The 19,989-nt window shown below is 35.3% G+C and overlaps 2 protein-coding genes across 4 annotated transcripts; one reads left to right on the top strand and one right to left on the bottom strand.

Moving 5' to 3' along the window:
- Positions 1-3,139: 3,139 nt before the first annotated feature.
- LOC108826230 (DUF21 domain-containing protein At5g52790) lies at positions 3,140-6,120 on the bottom strand. The gene is made up of 13 exons (XM_056993590.1): positions 5,913-6,120; positions 5,699-5,775; positions 5,513-5,596; positions 5,158-5,271; positions 4,959-5,045; positions 4,731-4,870; positions 4,557-4,644; positions 4,404-4,477; positions 4,196-4,326; positions 3,924-4,081; positions 3,807-3,853; positions 3,422-3,698; positions 3,140-3,321 (listed from the first exon to the last, which is right to left on the bottom strand). The coding sequence occupies exons 1-13, from the start codon at positions 6,091-6,093 to the stop codon at positions 3,277-3,279; spliced, it is 1,503 nt and encodes a 500-aa protein (XP_056849570.1). The 5' UTR covers positions 6,094-6,120; the 3' UTR covers positions 3,140-3,276.
- A 12,111-nt stretch (positions 6,121-18,231) lies between these two features.
- LOC108825991 (notchless protein homolog) lies at positions 18,232-19,869 on the top strand. 3 transcript variants are annotated; one of them, XM_018599354.2, is made up of 7 exons: positions 18,232-18,354; positions 18,460-18,541; positions 18,625-18,714; positions 18,794-18,919; positions 18,993-19,034; positions 19,180-19,572; positions 19,674-19,869. In XM_018599354.2, the coding sequence occupies exons 1-6, from the start codon at positions 18,289-18,291 to the stop codon at positions 19,227-19,229; spliced, it is 456 nt and encodes a 151-aa protein (XP_018454856.2). In that variant the 5' UTR covers positions 18,232-18,288; the 3' UTR covers positions 19,230-19,572; positions 19,674-19,869. The 3 variants fall into 3 exon arrangements, with proteins under 3 accessions (XP_018454856.2, XP_018454855.2, XP_018454854.2); XM_018599353.2 differs by having other exon boundaries at positions 18,993-19,064; XM_018599352.2 differs by having other exon boundaries at positions 18,993-19,572.
- The last annotated feature ends 120 nt before the right edge of the window (positions 19,870-19,989 follow it).

Here is a 19,989-nt window from a genome sequence, read left to right as displayed (position 1 = left end):
CTAGTTAACGTCAATTCGCAACAACAACTTTGTATAGTTATAGTAATTTTAGTTTATCCTTCTGATGATTCATTATGTCTTAACTGTCACTCAGAGTATAAGTCTCCAGTTTGAACCTCATTTGTGGGTAATCTACTTATCACTGTTTTGTTAACCGCTAAATGTTTTGGTTACTCCAATATTAATCAATTTCCGCATATAAATTAGCTTCCATGTATTCGTGATGTCGTTAAAAACTTCACTAACCGCTACACTATGTACTGGAAAAGAGTTGTCCATAATTGATATTTGGTTTGTGTTTTTGATAAATGGTTTGATAAATTCTATGTCAGCTTGTATATTGTTTGATAATTGGTTTGTTATCTACTAAATGAACTGATACATCATTCGTGAGTTAGAATCTTGTTTGATAAATGGTTTGTTATAAGATACATAATATGTTATCGGGTACACTTTATACACTAAGTTGTTACAAAAGAATTTTCCATAATTGATATTTGATTTGTGTTTCTGATAAATGGTTTGATAAATTCTCTGCCAACTTGTATATTGTTTGATAATTGGTTTGTTAGCTTCTAAATGGACTGATACATTATTTGTGTCTAAGAATCTTGTTTGATAAATGGTTTGTTATATGATACATAATATGTTATTCGATATATGTTTTGTTAGCTGATAAATAGTTTATTATTTTAGGATTCATGATTTATTACACGATGCATGGTTTGGTTGTTCTTATATCTGCCATGACACTATATTATAAATTTTGTTGACTATGTAAATGATTGAGAATTTATATCGAAAAATTTAGTGTGCTAAAATGGGAAAACATACATAATACTTTACTCATTCTTTTACACCAAAAATATTAAAAGTGCTGTCATAAGTTGATATATTGGAAGTTATCTTCTCCAAAACAATGTGCCTACTAACAAACTTTGTATCAGCGAAAGATAACTATTGTGTAATAACTTACCGATTATTTATTAAGTAATTGCAACCGGTGTTTAACAGCTAATAGAATATAATATCAGTTAACTAAACAAATATCAACTAACACATAGGTTTTCAAAAACGGATAATTCTTGAACTTTCAATGCACCACTACATGAAGTATGGATTTTCACCAATTTTTTTGAGTCTTTGTCGAAATTGGAAGAATTCATTAAAGTTTCTCTGGTTCTTAGAAAAAAAACATTGAAAAAAATTTTAATTTGTTTTTTTTCTCTCTAAAAATTCGATTGTGAAATGAAAAAGGTGAGGATGAACACCAAATTTCTAGTAAGATAAAAAGAAAAAATTATAAAGATGATTCAAAAACCAGAGAAAGTGATGAAGAAGAAAGGATGAAATGCTTTTATAGAAAACTAGATTCTCACCCGCCCTTTTAAGGGCGGGTATATTTTTTGTTTTATATTTTTAAAAAATCAATTGTGTTTTAATTATATTTGTGTTTTGGTTTGTATAATTTTTTTTAAATGATTAATAAGAAGTTTTAATAATTATACTAAAATAGTTGGAACACACGTATATCAATAGTTATGTTTCAGTTTTTATAGTATTGATACATACTAACATTAATTAATCAACTTAATAGACTTTGACTCCAAGAAAGAATTTTCAAAACTTTCTAAAGTTAATTTGTATCCAAAATGAATAACTTGTATTATATGTTGGATCATACTCATAAAACTCGTGGCTATTGTAATCTGTACGAAATAATAAATAGATTAAGAGTTGTTTATGGTTATGGGCTGTTATTGAATGAACGAAAACCTCTTAATCATGTAGGGAAAAAGTTGTTTTAAAGCTAGTGACATTCAACTGTAAATATTAAAGAAAAATTAGAGTTAAGTTCTAATTGTACTTCAATTTTAATAGATTAGATGATTAGTTAAAGAATACAGATTAGAACAAAAAGGATTTTAGATCTGTTAGTTAAGATAAGATATTTAACTATGTTACAATAAGGTAATTCAAAACAATTGGGATGTTTTAAAATATGAACATTCGTATGTAGTTATTAATAGATTGTATTTAAGAAATTGAAAGTATGGAGATTGTGTTCGTTAGATTAATATCATTTAGTTAATTTCATATATAAAAATAGGAATTATATTTCAAATGTCCTTGATTGTAGGTATCTATAAATTAGTTGAATATAACATTTCAAATATTGTATTTTAGTTATATTTTGTAAAAGTTATTAATATAATAATAATTATGGTTATACAAAACCATGGTTTCGGTATATAGTTTGACATGATTTTTTTCACAGAAAAGTGGATTCATATTCAAGACATGGCATTTTATTTAGTGATATACATTTTAACATGGTAAAGAGTTATTTGTTAGTTTTTATATTGTTATCTAATCTGAAGAATAAAAATATGGCTTTTTCAAAGTGGAGGAATTTTTTCCTAGCATATAATGAAACATGCTCAATTTGTGTTAAATTTTCTTTGTCTAAATTTATAGTTTAGGGTTGCAATAAATGAGTACAATAGAGTTAATATACGATAAGAATGATATATTGGATTTTGGTGTATTTCCAAATTTTTAAAAGAGTTATGATTGGCTAAGGGAAGAGGTAATGAATGGTTAGATAAATCAATTAAATTGAGGTGGTTTGATAATGTTATTAATTATGGTTTAGATCAGTGGCATAAACTTGTAAATATTTAGGAAAAGTTAGCATTAATTCCTAATTGTACTTCAATTTTAATAGATTAGATAGTAGAAAAAAAAAATGTAAAAAATGAATGAGGTGAGAAGAAAAAGCGTATAAGAGAGTGGAGGAAATGAGTGGAGTAGAAATACTGTGTGTCAAATCCATTTTTTCTCTTATCTGTTGAGTGGAGTACAAATACCGCCGTTTAAGGTGCCAAAGGAATCAAGGGCTTTTGGATCTTATTTAAACCTAAATGGTGGGTATTAAGTTCTTTATGTCAATCATGACCATAACTCTAATTTGGGCCTCTGTTGGATATAATTTCCTAATTCATCCTCTATCTTTGAGATGTTATATTGTTAGTCAACATTTCCTACTATTTATCTTTTTCCAAGAAAATAATAGGCAAAAAAAAAAAAAACAAACAGTTCATCTTTCTTTTTTTTTAATAACTTAACAGTTCATCTTTCTTCACTTCAATTCACATGCATATGTAAGATTCACCTGAATCTTGAAAAATGATCGACGAGAAAGTCTTTTGACTCTTGTTATTAATATATTTTGCTTCACTTAAATACATTTTTAACCAGAACAACCGTTTCGTTTTACGAATCATTTGATCTTGGTAGCTTCACGTACGTTTTCCCCACCTACAAAGGTAACAACACACAAACAAATAGTAGAGTAGGAACTTAACTTCCTGCGCAAGAAATACATTGCAAACGATTTCTAGATACCCAAGTTACGTACCCTACTAGGAGACAAATAGTAGCCACGATCATTTCTGTCTGGAGAGAGCACCGAAGGAGGCTGTGACGGTGGAGAAGCATAGAGTGTAGGCCTGAGAAACGGAGACTGACGGTAAGGTGAATTTATCGGTGACCGGAGCAGCGTAGAGATCATGATGTTAGGCGACAGTGGACTTGAGCGATACGGCGAGATTGGAGATGCTAGCTCCGAATGCCACGTGGCAGTTTCCGGCGATTGTGGCTTCGAGTTCCCAGATATTGGCATGTTTATTGTTATCCTACGGAGGTAACCAACGAAAGAAAAAAGAGATTCCAAGTCTAGTGAAAAATACTGTAAATTGCACTCTATCCATAATTAATGATTGATAAATGATGATCAATGATACCTCTTATGAACTTCGACATACCGGTCTGTCTCATCAAATATTTCTTCCTAAAAGGTTCATAAGATGGTTAGCTAGAATATAATGTTAGTAGTCTAACCATCTATAATGATTAGTTACCTGTATGAGTTCCTCCATGACATCTTCTAGAGTTATTATGCCGATGACTTCTTCATCAGCAATGCTATCAATGTATCGGATTGGACTCTGATGATTAACTTCACTTGAGTTCATCACAGGAATGGTCAGAACAACGTTCCCATCTTTATTATCCGTTCCTGAAATAACAAAAATATACTTCGCATCTCAATAATTATTTCAGATTTTATGATTTATCATATATACAAGTCTCTTGTTGACAGAAAAAAAAAAAAAAAAACAAGTCTCTTAACCATTGTTGCTCTTGTCAAGGACATGAGTGTTGGTATTGGTACAGTTCTTGGTCCCAACGACAGCAGCCATGTGGCTTCGACCTGTTTGGAAGATGTTAAGGATGTCGTAGAGAGGTAGATTCAAATGAACCCTGCTTGCAGAAAACAATAATTAAACGTTTTGGATCGTTCCAGCTTAGAAAGCAGTTTGGTTAGTAAATCAATATACCTAGGCATTCTTCTGATGGGGAGATCTCTGATCGGTGTCTCATCTTCAGGACGGACTTTGATCAAGTTCTTGACCTATAATCAAAACTCATGTCAGAAGGCAAAGTGTTTCTCAAGATTACTTACTGTGTAATAGATTTTGTTGCTTACTCACCAGAATATATCCGATGATAATAGTAGGATCCACCGAGTATATAGGGATTCGGCTATGGCCTTCCCTCGCTATTAGTCCCATTGTCTTTCTGTGAAGCCCAAAGAGGAGGATACGAATAACGAACTAACTGAAAATGTATTGTTGAAAAAAAAAAAAACAGAATGATGAACATACTCGTCGAGCCTAGAGTTTATATCAAGTGAGAATATCTTGGAGACTGGTGTCATTGCGTCTTTGGCACTCTTGTGAGACATGTCGAGAGCTCCTGATATGATTGTTGTTTCTTCGTGAGTTAGTTCCCCGCCTTTTCCTGCCTAGAAGAAAGGACACCGAGAAAGACATAGGTTTAACTTACATATTGACAAAACAATTTAAAAAACATCTCAAGTTTATGAAACAAACCTCATTTCCATGCATAAACACAAATGACTTGAGCTCTGCTCGTCTGAAAAGTGTAGAATGTCTTCTTCCAAGCAATAAATCGAGTAGCTAAAAACAAAAACATTGAAGGAAGAGGAAAAGTTTGAAGCATTGTTTTGACTTAAAGCAATTTCTGCTTCATTCTAATAAAATCCCATTGATTTTAAGCTGATTGAGTTACCTTGCTGATTGGATAAGCTAACGGAAAGAAGACTATGACAATAAATCTAACCAAAATCGATAGCTTTGCTCCGATGCTCAGCCCGTATCGAGAGCATACAGCTTGAGGTATAATCTACAACAATGAAAAAGGAACAGTCATGGCCGGTTCTGTCACAACCCGAACATTGGCGTAGTACTCCAAACTTTTTTAAAATTAATACTTTAGTATACATAGGCTTTTAAATTAACTTTAAAATTTATAGTAAATGTGTATGGTCTCCAAAATCTCAAAGCTAGTCCTGATAACGTAAGAGTTTGTGGGCAACCTTAAAAGAATCAGATCAGCACAGAAAGCTAGTTCAAACTCCACTTACCTCGCCAAATGCAAGTATGAGAGTCACAGATATCAGAACAGAGCCCCAAGCTGGAAGCAGGGAATCGACAAAGACTGGTAGAGCCTTTTAGATTTTAGCAATAGAAACACTGTCAGTAAATACGAAATAAAAAGTTGAAAAGATAAAGTTGAGTTGTATATAAAGATATGTGCATGAGCATGATACCTCCATCGCCAAAGCATTGCCTATGAGGAGTGTACAGAGCAGAAGATGCTGGTTCTTAACGAGTGGGAGGATCTTTTCTGGCCATTTCGTTGCAATTTTTTTAATGGTGTTAGTTTGAAGTTATGAGCTATTAAGCAAAAAAATTTTACCAAAAAGAAAAAGAAACTATTAAGCAAAAAAGTATGAATACAGTCAATGGGTTCATGACACTGACCAGCGTTTTTGCGGTCGTTGGGTTCACCAGCCTTGACTATGACCTCAAGTTCGACGAGACTAAGGGACATGAGACCAAGGGTCAGTCCTGACATTAAACCTGCGAAAGCAACTAGAGCAAAACATGCAGTAAGGTAAAACCAGAACATAGGTTCACAGCAAGGGACATCATTTGCTGCCATTTCTGAAGTTTTTTAGAAAGACTATGAATGTTGAGAGTGGGGGAGAATGAGTTTGGGTATCATAGTAGCTTAAATAGTAGCCAGGGATGACATGGTAATACCAACTGCTACACAAGGATTTAAATAGATCCAAGAACCACAATCCAAAATTTTATAGTAAAGAAGTTATCTTATTCTTTGATCAGCCATTATATAAGGTGAAAACAATCTCTTTCCTAAGAACCTTTGCAACTCACAATCAACATATTAAAAAAAATGGTAAACTATTCTCCGGAGAGAGAATGTGAAAACCATGGTGGCTACGCGCGTTGAAATCTGGTGTGGTGCGGATTCGAACTCGTATCCTTTAGAGATCTACGGAACGCCTTAACCATCCAACCACAGACGCGTGGTTTCAATCAATCAACATATTAGTCGACACAAAACACAATTTTATCTCTAATCATTGTCATTGTACCATTTTCCTCTGACCTAATATCGCAAGTCTTATGAAGTGATGTTGGCGAAGACAAGAAGTATAGGGATTGGTAGAACAAGGACAGGGGCATGGCATGTCACACTCATTTAGTTTCTATTATAAATCAACTTTGTGGTACAATTCTTAAACAAAAGGTGTGAGGAGAACAACATGACACAACCCGAATTGTCAATTCATAGCAAGTGGAAACGATTCAGTGAGGAGAACAACATGAAACAGCCCGCATTGTCAATCGGATTCACCAAATAAGACCAAATGTGCTTATTCATTTGCACAAAATGATTGGTTTCAGGAAAATATATATTTGTTAATTCAAGGATCTTCAGAACAAGAGAGCAAGTTCCAAAGGAGCAGGTGGAGAAGTATTAAAAACTTGATGATAACGACAAAAAAGTGACCGATTCACTAAAGAAACAAACAAACAATTCTAGGGACGACTACAACATAATAATATCTGTAAGGGCCAGATATAAGAAATGACCTCAAAAATGAGACTAAATAAGCTATAAAATAGTCCAGGAGAACAAAAGTAAGAGAAGCTAATTAAAAATTGTCCAATTACACCAAGAAATGGAAGACACAAATGCTGCCTTATACAAGTAAGCTAAGCACAATCATTATCTTCTTAAGATTTCTGCTAACCAATCCACTAGCAATTAATCTATTCAGTTGTCACTTTTTGTAAAACACATATAGCTTTATTGGTTACCACCGTGACCGCTGAGACTTTCCAAAAATATTAAAACCCCTGAATAAAATGGTAGAAATTTGATTTTTTGAGTTAACATGTTTGTGTTAAAAAAAGAGTTAACATGTTTACTTCTTCTAAATTTTGGACTGTAGATTCATTTTTAAAACTAAAACATGATTTTCTTATAAAAAACTTCTAGAAATAAATAATAGATGTCTACAATTTCTACAGTCTTTCCTAATCAATCCTATAGTAAACAGAAAATTAGCAACATGCCGGGGAAAAGTGCATATTCCATACCGAAATACGTACAAACTCAATAATACTACATGAACTTCAGGTGTTCTGCTTTTTTCTTTCTGAACTTTATAATAATGCAACTATGCTAGAAATGCAATAAAAGAACAAGCGTTCTTTCTTAATGAGATGGGAGAACTCATGGGATTAAGGAATTGACCTTGGGTGATCAAGTTTCAATCTAAAGGTGACAGCTTTTCTATAAATCTATCAACCTTAAGCCTAAACATAATCCTAAACAAACTATTTTTCAAGATGAATGATCATTTGCTAAAATAATTCAAACATCAAATCTCTTTGGTGAAAAATGTTATTAAAGCAATCATGGAGAACAAGTCTACTATTCATCTTAACACCTTTAACAACAAATATTTTTAGTAAAGTATGTTAAAAGCTTAGGAGAGTTGGTTCAGGCATTTCATAAAATACTTGTGTGTGGAAAATACCTAAAACTCAACTTTTGAGAGGCCAACTCAAAAGATGCATTGAGAACACTCTACTAGCAAGGAACAAGAGAGATCTATACTAAAACACCTTACATCTAGCTTAATCACCCTTAATCTCCCAACCCATGAATCCAAAAGAGTCTACTCACTAATCTTCATGATTAACCTTAAACCCATGGTTGATTTAAGAGAAATCATGTTGAGAAGCAAGTTTAATCTAACAATCACAAAAAAAATAAAAAGAAAAGAGACTAAAGATTTAATATTTCTTCAAGATTTCAATGTGTTCTTCAGAGAAAACAAAACCAGTCCCAACTTTGGGCTTAGAAAAGTATTTATACTAAGTTTGGAAAACCTAAAAACAACAAGAGAAATGACTAAACATCCCTTGAGACTTCATGAGATTCAACCAGAAAATGGACACGCAGAGACCTCTATGCCACGCTCCAAGGGGTCGCTCTGAGCTCATTTTCGAGCTTCAACTCGTGAAATAAGCCGAGCGGGTAAGTGGCCTCTCTGTGGCTGGTCGCTCTGGTTCACAGCGGGTTCACAGCGGGTTCTTCAGGTCGCTCCAGGGAGTTGCTTTGCGATGCTCGGCCAGGATGGATATGTCTCTAGTAAATTGACCATAACTCCTCCATTCCAGCTCCAAATGACTTGAAACTATTTCCACTAGAAAGCTAACTCAATTTCCCATGTCTTCCCAAAAGATGGGCTTCAAAATATGTCTTTAAGGTCTTCATCAATGTTCATCTCTCACCCTTTTCATCACAAAGCTCCCAAACACCATCAATAATTTCATAGCACACTCCAACACCTAATAAAGACTTATGAATGCAATGTGGAACCTAAAGATGCTTAATTCCTAATCTATATGATCAAAATGTACCAGAATGAATGGCTAAAATCATGTAAATATGCAAGATATCAAATGTCAGTTTTGCATTTGACCCAAACTTTGACTCTGTTAATAGGTTACTTTTGTATTTGACTAAAATGTCAAAAAAACCAAAAAGAAAAAAAGTGTAGGCATCTTATTCAGTTTACTATTATGAGGAAAAAAAAGTAGACTGCATATGAAGTCTACTATTTTATTTTGGTCAAATGCAAAACTAATCCATCGGATTTGTGAGTAGACTTCAGCTGACGTCTACACATTTTTAGACATTCTTCTTAGTCTGTCTGTGGAAAGTAAAACTTGGTCAATTGCAAAAACTAACACATTCCCAAAAAAATGTAGATTGTATATAAAGTCTACTTTTGAAAGTCAAACCCGGGGTGAATTATGGTCAATTGCAAAAACTAATATTTTCAAAATGTAGACTAAATAGAAAGTCTACACTTATAAAATCACAACTTCTTTTTAAATACATATAATAACCCGTGAATTATGCCAATTGCAAAAACTAATCAAACAGTAAACCTACATGACAGCCTACAATCATAAACTGATAAAAAACATCTATTATTTTGTTGACGGAAAAAGAAGTGTATGTCAACAACTACCACCTAACAAGAAAGTTTCAAAATTTCAACTCAATAATCAAGACCCTCCAAAGAAATCTCATATAAAATAAGAAAAAGTGGGAAGATTTGAAGTAACCTGAAGAGGATGGTAAGGAAGTTGCCATCATCTCTCTCTCTCTCTCTCTCTCTCTCTCTCTCTCTCTCTCTCTCTCTCTCTCTCTCTCTCTCTCTCTCTCTCTCTCTCTCTCTCTCTCTCTCTCTCTCTCTCTCTCTCTCTCTCTCTCTTGATAAGGCAACACAATCATATTGTTCTATATATGTAAAGTGTATATACTCTACATTAACTTCTTCCTTGCTCTCCACTCTTGCCACTCTTGTATCATGTATATATTGTACTCAACTCATATCTAATAAATCATCACATTCAATATCTATATGGTATCATAGCACTACGATACCTAAACCTAAAAATCCTATTTTTCTTCTCCAAACAAGTGTGCCGCCATGTCTACTGAGACCAACCAAACCAACCTACACCACCTTCATGAAACTATCCCCGCCCAAAACCCTCAAAACCTCCTTAACATCAACATGGCTAATGTTTCGAAACTAACAGCCACTAATTACCTGATGTGGAGCCTTCAGGTCAGGGCTCTCCTCGATGGTTATGGCTTCGTGGGTCATCTCGATGGCTCTTCTGTTGTCCCTGATCCGACTCTCACTGTTAATGAAGAGGTGTCTGTCAACCTGCCTACACCATTTGGAAGCGTCAAGATCAACTGATCTATAGCGCTCTCATCGGTGCCCTCTCCGTCAACATCCAACCTCTTGTCTCTCGTGCAACAACCGCCTGTCAAGTATGGACAACGTTGTCGTCGACCTATGCTAAACCAAGCAGAGGTCACATCAAACAACTCAAAACTCAGATCAAGAACTGGAAGAAAGAGACCAAGTCAATTGATGTTTACCTGCAAGGACACACCACCCGCATGGATCAACTGTCGATCTTAGGCAAGGCTGTTGATCATGAAGACCAGATTGACTACATCCTTGAAGGCCTCCCTGATGAGTACAAGACCGTAGTCGATCAGATCGAAGGACGTGACACACCTCCGACGATCACAGAGCTCCATGAAAAGCTACTAAATCATGAAGCTAAGTTGCTTGCTGTGACTGATGTTGCCCCTGTCTCCACTCCGGTTACTGCCAACGTTGTGCAGCAGCGCAACAACTATCAGAACCGACAGCCCAACAACAACAGTTACCAGCGCAACAATAACTACCAGCGCAACAACACTTACCAGCCAAGAGCAGAGAACCGATCTCCCAAGCCATATCTTGGAAGGTGTCAGATCTGTGGGGTTCACGGTCACTCAGCCAAGCGATGCTCTCAGCTCCACTCCTATCAGTCTGCAAGCTTGCCTCAAGCTACGCCATTCAAGCCACACCAGCCACGGGCTAACCTTGCTTCAAGCTCGTCCTACTCCCCAGAATCTTGGCTCCTTGACAGTGGCGCCACCCACCATCTCACCTCCGACCTGCAGAACCTGTCATTACATCAACCATATCAGGGAAATGATGATGTGATGATAGCAGATGGTACAAGTTTATCAATTTCTCATATTGGTTCAACTCTCTTACCCTCAAATGCTAGAGCTTTAGCACTACATAAAGTTCTTTGTGTTCCTAATGTTAAAAAGAACCTAATCTCTGTCTACCGGTTATGCAATTCTAACCAAGTTTCTGTGGAATTTTTCCCTGCCTCCTTTCAGGTGAAGGATCTCAGCACGGGGGTCCCATTGCTCCAAGGCAGAACTAAGAATGAACTCTATGAATGGCCGATCTCCTCTACTCAACCTACGGCCATGCTTACCTACCCAAGTCCTAAGGCTACTCTATCTTCTTGGCACTCTAGACTAGGCCATCCCTCTTTACCTATTTTAAACACTGCTGTTTCTCAATTCAAGTTACCTATTTTATCTATCAATCAAAATCCTTTACCGCCTTGTTCTCATTGCCTAACCAACAAAAGCCATAAACTACCCTTCTCTAAATCAAGTCTAACCTCAAATCGACCCTTACAACTCATATTCAGTGATGTCTGGACAAGTCCTATTCTCTCTAAAGACAACTTTAAGTACTACCTTGTTCTTGTCGATCACTACTCTAGATACACATGGATGTATCCCCTACAACGCAAATCTCAAGTTAAAGAAGTGTTCATTGCGTTTAAAAGCCTTGTTGAGAAACGTTTTCAGCAACAAATCGTTACACTATTTAGCGACAATGGAGGAGAGTTCTTGGCATTGAGGTCTTACCTTTCAGAACATGGCATCTCGCACCTCACATCCCCACCACACACACCCGAGCACAACGGCTTGGCAGAGAGAAAACACCGACACATTGTCGAAACTGGTCTCACTATGCTCTCCAAAGCCTCCATGCCGAAGTCCTACTGGCCGTTTGCCTTCGCTGCTGCTGTCTACACCATCAATAGACTCCCGACACCGGTACTTGAGCTTCACTCTCCATATGAAAAGTTGTTCGGTGACAAACCCAATCTTGATCGTCTCTGAGTTTTTGGATGCTCTTGCTATCCATGGTTGCGCCCGTATAACCGCCATAAGCTTGATGTTCGATCTCAGAGATGTGTGTTTCTGGGTTATTCCCTCACACAAAGCGCCTACTACTGCCTTCTTAAGGACACTGGTAGGATCTACACCTCCAGACACGTCCAATTTGATGAATCGACATACCCATTCTCAGAACCCGATCTCGCCTCTCCTTCTTCAAACGCTGAACCGACAACTACAACCTCTGGCCCGAGTTCACATGCAATTCCGGTTCACCCCCCGTGCTTGGAACTTCACCTGGATCATCAAGTGCTTCCGACATCGCCAACGCCAAACACTCAGGTATTGCCTTCTATCTCTCAATCGTCATCTTCTTCTTCTTCCTCCTCTAACTCTGAGCCCACTGCTCCACCTCAAAATGGGCCGCAACCCACGGCCCAGCCAAACCCACCACAAAATTTGCCTACCCAAAGCCCAACTCCCACTTCACCTATTCCAAATCCACTAACTTCAAGCCCAAACCGTGATCAGATAACCCAACAGCAACCTCAGCCCACAAATAATCCATCTTCTTCTCAAATCCAAAATACCAACCTTCCCTCCTCTTCCACGACAAACACTGAAACCACAGTTCCAAATAACGCTCACCGAATGCAAACTCGGTCCAAAAACAATATAATCAAACCCATAAAGAAGCTTACCCTCAACGCAACTCTCCTCAAATCACCATCTACTGAACCCAGAACCATTCACCAAGCTCTAAAAGATGAACGATGGGGGCGAGCTGCCTCAACAGAGTTTGATGCTATGATTCGCAATCATACTTGGGATTTGGTTCCACCGAGTCCTCACCAGAACTTGGTAACGTGTCGTTGGCTCTTCACAACTAAGTATCTCCCGAATGGAAAAGAAGAACGCCGCAAAGGGAGGCTTGTAGCTCGCGGATTTAATCAGAGGTATGGAGTGGATTATGCAGAAACCTTTAGTCCGGTAATCAAGTCCACAACCATTTGAACCGTTCTTGACATCGCTGTGAAGAAAAACTGGAGTATCAAGCAATTGGATGTAAACAATGCGTTCTTGCAAGGTCACTTGACTAAAGAAGTATACATGACGCAGCCTCCGGGGTTCGTAGACAAAGACAGACCACACCATGTCTGTAAACTCAACAAACCAATCTATGGTTTAAAGCAGGCTCCCCGTGCTTGGTACCACTCGTTGAAACAACATCTTCTCAACAGTGGTTTCACCAACTCTGCTGCGGATAACTCTCTGTTCATTCGTCGTTCAGGTGCTTCAATGACCTATGTTCTCGTTTATGTAGATGATATTTTGGTCACTGGAAATGATCGTCACATTATATCCCAAGTCCTGCGATCCCTGGCTGAACGCTTCTCCATCAAAGACCCGACAGATCTTCATTACTTCCTTGGAATCGAAGCAAGACGAACAGCTAAGGGTCTCCATCTAATGCAGCGTCGGTACATACTTGATCTTCTTGCCAAACAGAATATGACAGATGCAAAACCAGTGGCTACTCCTCTTCCATCGTCTCCTAAGCTCACCCTCAGCAGTGGTTCTCCTCTCAAGGATCCGAGTCAATATCGATCAGTGGTTGGAAGCCTCCAATATTTAGCTTTCACGAGGCCCGATATCATGTATGCTGTTAACAGACTCTCGCAGTTCATGCACAAGCCCACCGATGATCATTGGCAGGGAGCAAAGCGTGTGCTCCGCTATCTCGCTGGCACCTCTGCACATGGCTTATTCATCAACGCCAATTCCCCTGCTACTCTTCATGGCTTCTCAGATGCAGATTGGGCTGGCGACACTCACGACTACGTCTCAACAAACGCTTACGTTGTCTACCTTGGAAGCAATCCTATTTCATGGTCATCAAGAAAACAGAAAGGTGTAGCTCGATCATCAACTGAAGCTGAGTACCGCGCAGTCGCAAACATCACCGCTGAACTCAACTGGCTCACATCACTCCTCACTGAGCTTGGCTTCCGACCACCAGCTGTTCCCGTTGTCTACTGTGACAATATAGGTGCTACCTACCTGTGTGCAAATCCGGTTTTCCACTCTCGGATGAAACACATCGCGTTGGATTACCACTTCGTTCGCAATCAGATACAAGCAGGCATTCTCAGAGTCGCCCACGTATCAACAAAAGATCAACTTGCAGATGCCCTTACCAAACCTCTGTCACGACAACACTTTCAACATACAAGAATCAAGCTTGGTGTAACTTGAGTTCCTCCAGCTTGAGGGGGCGTGATAAGGCAACACAATCATATTGTTCTATATATGTAAAGTGTATATACTCTGCATTAACTTCTTCCTTGCTCTCCACTCTTGTATCATGTATATATTGTACTCAACTCATATCTAATAAATCATCACATTCAATATCTATATCTCTCTCTCGGACAAACCGCATCTTATTCAGAACCAGCAAAAAGTCAAGGACAACTTTACATTCACCCTGAGTCCTAGCAGAAGCATAGAAATGGACGAGAGCAGATTCAACTGCGCCGGCTCAGATCTGAAACAAAGAAAAAATCAAAAGATTACATAACAAAAATGACGAAACAGACAACAACAAAGACCAGTGTAGAAACCACATGCTTGAAGAAATCACCGGAAATCGCCCACACGTGGGAGAGAGAAAGAGAGACAATGTCGGTTAGTGTTTCTTTTTTTTTTCTTTTTTACCAATTTTCACAAGTGTATATATGTCAAATCACTTTTCCAGTTAGGTTAAAACATTTTTGATTTAAATTTGGTTAGGCTAAAATGATTTTGGTTAAAATTTGGTCTAAATTAAATTGATTTCAGTTAAGTAGACAATTTTTTATCTCTATATTATTTTAATAATTTTAATATATGATTCTAATTTTTTGTTATTTTAATATACTTAGTATTTATTTTACATTTTATTGATAAAATTCAAATTAATTTTAATTTTTTTTTTGTAAACACCAACTAAAGTAGACTGAAAAGACGTCTACAATGAAGCAGACTGAATTTTAAGTCTATAAAACCCTAAACCACAAAACTCAAATTCTAAATATTTTCTTGATAATAAAAAATTTCGATTATTGTATCAAATTTCCAAATATACAAACTATAAAGTTCTCAACACTAATATACAAATTTAAATCAATAAAACAAAAAAAAACTCAATTTCTAAAATCTAACCCTAAGAATCTAACATTTAAAGACAAAAAACGATAGAACATTTGTTACTAAACTATAAATATTGTCTAACAAGGAAAAGGTTTGGTTTAAAATTGATTAGGTTAGAATTTACTTGGTTAAATTCAATTAGGTTAAATTCGATGAGAGTAAACTTCTTTCTCTACAATTTTATTTTCTTATTTTCTTTATTGTTTTAGTAATTTATATATGAAATATTAAATTTCTTTTTTATTTATTAATAGTTATAGTATGTGATTTCACATTTTATCATAGATAATTCAGTTTAAACAAAAAATAATAATGATTTTTGTACACTCATTAAGTAGACTGAATTTTAGAGTCTGTTTTTAAAGAGAGTCGAATAGTTTTAAAACGTAGAAATGGGTCGGCTGAAGTTTTTATTTGCCATTTGCATATCTACTATGTGAGAGAAACAATTCATGACTATATTGCCCTTTTGACCCTATAACTTGTAAACATGGCCAGAAAATGACCATGTAACTCGAAAAGAATAAAAGTTGAACTTGGCAGATGTTTTACTTTTAAGTTTACGAAACCCTAAACCACAAAACTCAAACCCTAATTGTTAACTTGATAATCAAAAGAGTCTCAATTATTGTATCAAATATCTAAATTAGCAAAATATAAACTACTCAACACTAATATGCAAATTTTAATCAATAAAACAAAATATCAATCTAAATAAGAATTTAACCTTTAAAGATATAACATGTTAGAGCTTTTTGTTGCTAAACCATAAACATTGTCAAACACATGGTTACCAATTCAACAAACTATATATATTGGCTGTCAAAGATGTTATTCAACCATTAATTTATCAAACTATGTTGTTTTGATAAATTCTGTAAAACTAGTAATTTTAAAATACTACGTAGTATTTTAATTTAAACTCTCAGAATCGTATTTAGTCGTCTATTAATTTATCAAAATAACGTCATTTTGAATAACTTCTAGACAATTAAAAATTATTTTTTCTGAAAGGTTTGAACTCTCTTACTGCTGGACAAGTAAGAGCATATTAACTGGTAGACCAAAGTAACTCTCTTGTAATGATCTGTAAACATTAACTGATATTAAGTTGTTTTTTAATCAAATAAATTCTTACTGCTGGACAAGTAAGAGCATATTAACTGGTAGACAAAAGTAACTCTCTTGTAATGATTTGTAAACATTAACTGATATTAAGTTGTTTTTAATCAAATAAATGTGATTATATTTTTAGTGTTTCAGTTTAAAAAAATAAATATGTAATGTTTTTAATTTAACTTTAAAATCATTATTTTATAAATTTAACTAATTATTATTAAATTAAATATTTAATTTATAGTATTGCTAAAAATTGAAATGTAATGTAAAATTTAGAATTCTGTGTTGTTTATGTATATAATTTTTAATATTAATAAGTTAATAATTTAAATTAAAATTAAAATGCTTTTTGAAAATTTAACTTTATATTAAAATTTGACAGTCAATAAATATATAAGTATGATTTTGAGAGTACATGTAATATTTATCATAAACAACATCATTTTGATAAATTAATGATCGACTAACACTTTTGAGAGTCGATTTTGAGAGATCATGTAGTATTTTTATTTATTTAGTTCATTATAAAATATACACTATTATAAAGTTTATGAAGGAAAAGAAAAAACGTGTAAAGTTCATTTATTACTTTTAAAATTTTATGTAGTTTAGTATGAAATACATACTATTACAAAATTTGAGAAGGACTAGATATCTCTAATATAGCAAGGTCCAAAATTTTGTTGGATATGTGAGGAAAAAATATAGTTCAGCTGTATCTGATATTAGATACATTGTTGATTAGGGGTGCGATGGATCTGAATATCAAGATCCGTCCCACCCCTAATCAACAATGTGTCTAAATATCAGACACAACTGAACTACATTTTTTATTTATTTAGTTCATTATAAAATATGCACTATTATAAAGTTCATGAAGAAACTGAACTGTCTAAATATCAAGATCCAGATCCGTCAGATATGTGGATTTAGTATCCAGATCCTGATTTGTGACTTCCGGATATCCATAATCTGGATATACAATGTATAGATATTTTATTACCCGTGAATATCCAGATCCAGATTCGTTAAAATAATTAAAGAAACAAAAAGTATTCAAACTACAACTCTAAATAATTAAAGAAACAAAAAGTATATTTAATTTAATACATAAGTTAAATTTTCATACAATATTAATAAATATATATATATGTACATAATATTATTAAAATTAAAATATAATTTTATAAATCTAAATTTATGTATAAATATTAAAATATCAAATATAATTATTAATAAAAACTTAATATATTTTTAAAATAATACATATCCGGATATCCGGATTTAAAAATTCAGATATTTAGATTCGGTTATGATGGATCGAAAATTATATTATCCGAATCTGGATTCGGGTACTCCGGATATCATATTTTCGGATCAGATCCGGAGCGGATCTTAGATCGAATCCGGATCCGGAATAGTAAGTCCATGCTCATTGTTGATATCTAGAATAATAAACTCAACACTGATTTGGACGCTCGAAAAGATAGTAACATTTCTAAAAATCCATGAGATCATGTGACTCTAAAAAAATCTATTGACCAATGATATGCTATGAAAATTAGAATCAGATTCAGATAGGTGATCCATCTTGATCATGTACAAATTTGGACCAAAACCAAGAAAATGTGAAGTGATGTCCCATTATGTCATATATACATAACAATTTAAAAAAATTGAAAGAAAATAACTAGAGGTGTATCTGCTGGTTCTCCGGTAATGCAATGGAAAGCAGACATATACAATTCTAAAAATGTTACACAAATACCAATTTTAAAAAAAAAATTCTTTAGATACCATATTTTTTTTGTTTTAATTTAAGAAATTACAATAAATAAAGGTTGAGAAAAAATTTATAAGAAAATCTTTGTTTTAATTTTTTAAGACGGCACTGCTGTTAACAGACCCAGAAGGACTCACTTAGGTTCTTCAATGTATATTCCTCAGACTGCTGGTCCTCTGCAGCTTCCTCAGCTCGTTAACAAGTTCCTCAACAACGTAACACCTTTTCTAAATCTAAATTCGCTTAAAAGAAATGATTTTGCAGAATCTCTTAAACACCTCTGTTTTGTAATGATGATTTCTTTGCTAATTATCATCCAGGAGGAGATGCTGCCTTACAGTTTCTATGTATCAGACGAAGAGCTTCTTGTACCTGTTGGAACTTACTTGGAGAAAAACAAAAGTTTTATAGAAAAACACACTCTTTGAATCAATCTTGGTTTGGTGTGTCTTATCCCAACAAAACTCTGTGTGTGTGTGTTTCAGTGTCTGTGGAGAAGGTTTTGTCTACAGTCTATCAACAACAAGCTGTGTTCCGTATTCGTCCGGTTAACCGTTGCTCACAAACTATTGCTGGTATGTTCTTTTTTTTTTTGAAACATCTCATTAATTGCTCAAGATATAACTGTGTGTCAATTTGTTCTTTAACATTTAGGTCACGCGGAAGCTGTTCTTTGTGTTTCGTTTAGTCCTGTCGGTAAGCAGTTAGCAAGGGCTCAGGTGATACTACTGTCCGGCTTTTGCGATCTCAACACTGAAACTCCCTTGTTTACTTGCAAAGGTTCGAAAACTTCCTCACCATCGTTCTTCAGATGTGTGTGATAATAGTTCATCCTAACCTCTAATCTTTTCAGGACACAAGAATTGGGTTCTCTCAATTGCTTGGTCTCCGGATGGTAAGCATCTCGTGAGTGGTAGTAAATCAGGTGAACTCTGTTGTTGGAATCCTAAGAAAGGAGAACTAGACGGCAATCCTCTCACATGAATGTACCGTATATGTTTTGGTTTCTCACTAAATTAATTACCTTTTTTTTTTCTTAGGGTCACAAGAAATGGATCACTGGTATCTCGTGGGAACCAGTCCACCTTAGTTCTCCATGCCGTCGATTTGTGACTTCTAGCAAAGATGGTGATGCAACGATTTGGGATCGTTTGATAGTCAGTTAGGTTATGGAACGGAGTCACAGGACAATTCGTTACAGCTTTCCGGGGCCATGTTGGGCCTGTTTATCAAGTCAGTTGGTCTGCAGACAGTAGATTGCTTTTGAGTGGCAGTAAAGACTCTACTCTCAAGGCAAAAAACCCTTGGCATTCCTGCTCTTTACTGGATATGCTCCTCAGATTCTTAATCAGAAAGTTTGTTACTCTCACACACAGATTTGGGAGATCAGGACGAAAACGTTAAAACAAGATCTTCCTGGTCATGCAGACGAGGTATTAACACCTTTAGAAACTTATTAATTTTACTAGAATCTCAATGTCTTTCCTCTTTTGATTTTGCTGACGACCCTTTTTGGTTCTTTGGTTGGGTATAGGTTTTCGCGGTGGATTGGAGTCCAGATGGTGAGAAAGTAGTCTCTGGTGGTAAAGATAGAGTTTTGAAGCTATGGAAAGGTTAAAGAAAAAAAAGAGCATTATGGACCATTTTTAAATATAAGATGTTTTGGAGATTTTTCTTTGTTTTAAAATTTATGATGTTCACATTTTAATGCAAAATTTAAATTTAGTAAATACTGTGCAAGTTGTATGTTGGAGTCTTATTTCGTGGAAATTTTGGCACAAGTTGCCTGCAGTCAAGCCTTATTTGGGTTCTGTGGAGATTTCAGCGGTCGAGGGCATAGTCGACCTATG

Source organism: Raphanus sativus, chromosome 9 (assembly GCF_000801105.2).
Source record: "Raphanus sativus cultivar WK10039 chromosome 9, ASM80110v3, whole genome shotgun sequence".
Taxonomy (NCBI): Eukaryota; Viridiplantae; Streptophyta; class Magnoliopsida; order Brassicales; family Brassicaceae; genus Raphanus; species Raphanus sativus.
Note: the sequence above shows the minus strand (reverse complement) of the source record. Positions and strands in the feature narration are given on the sequence as shown.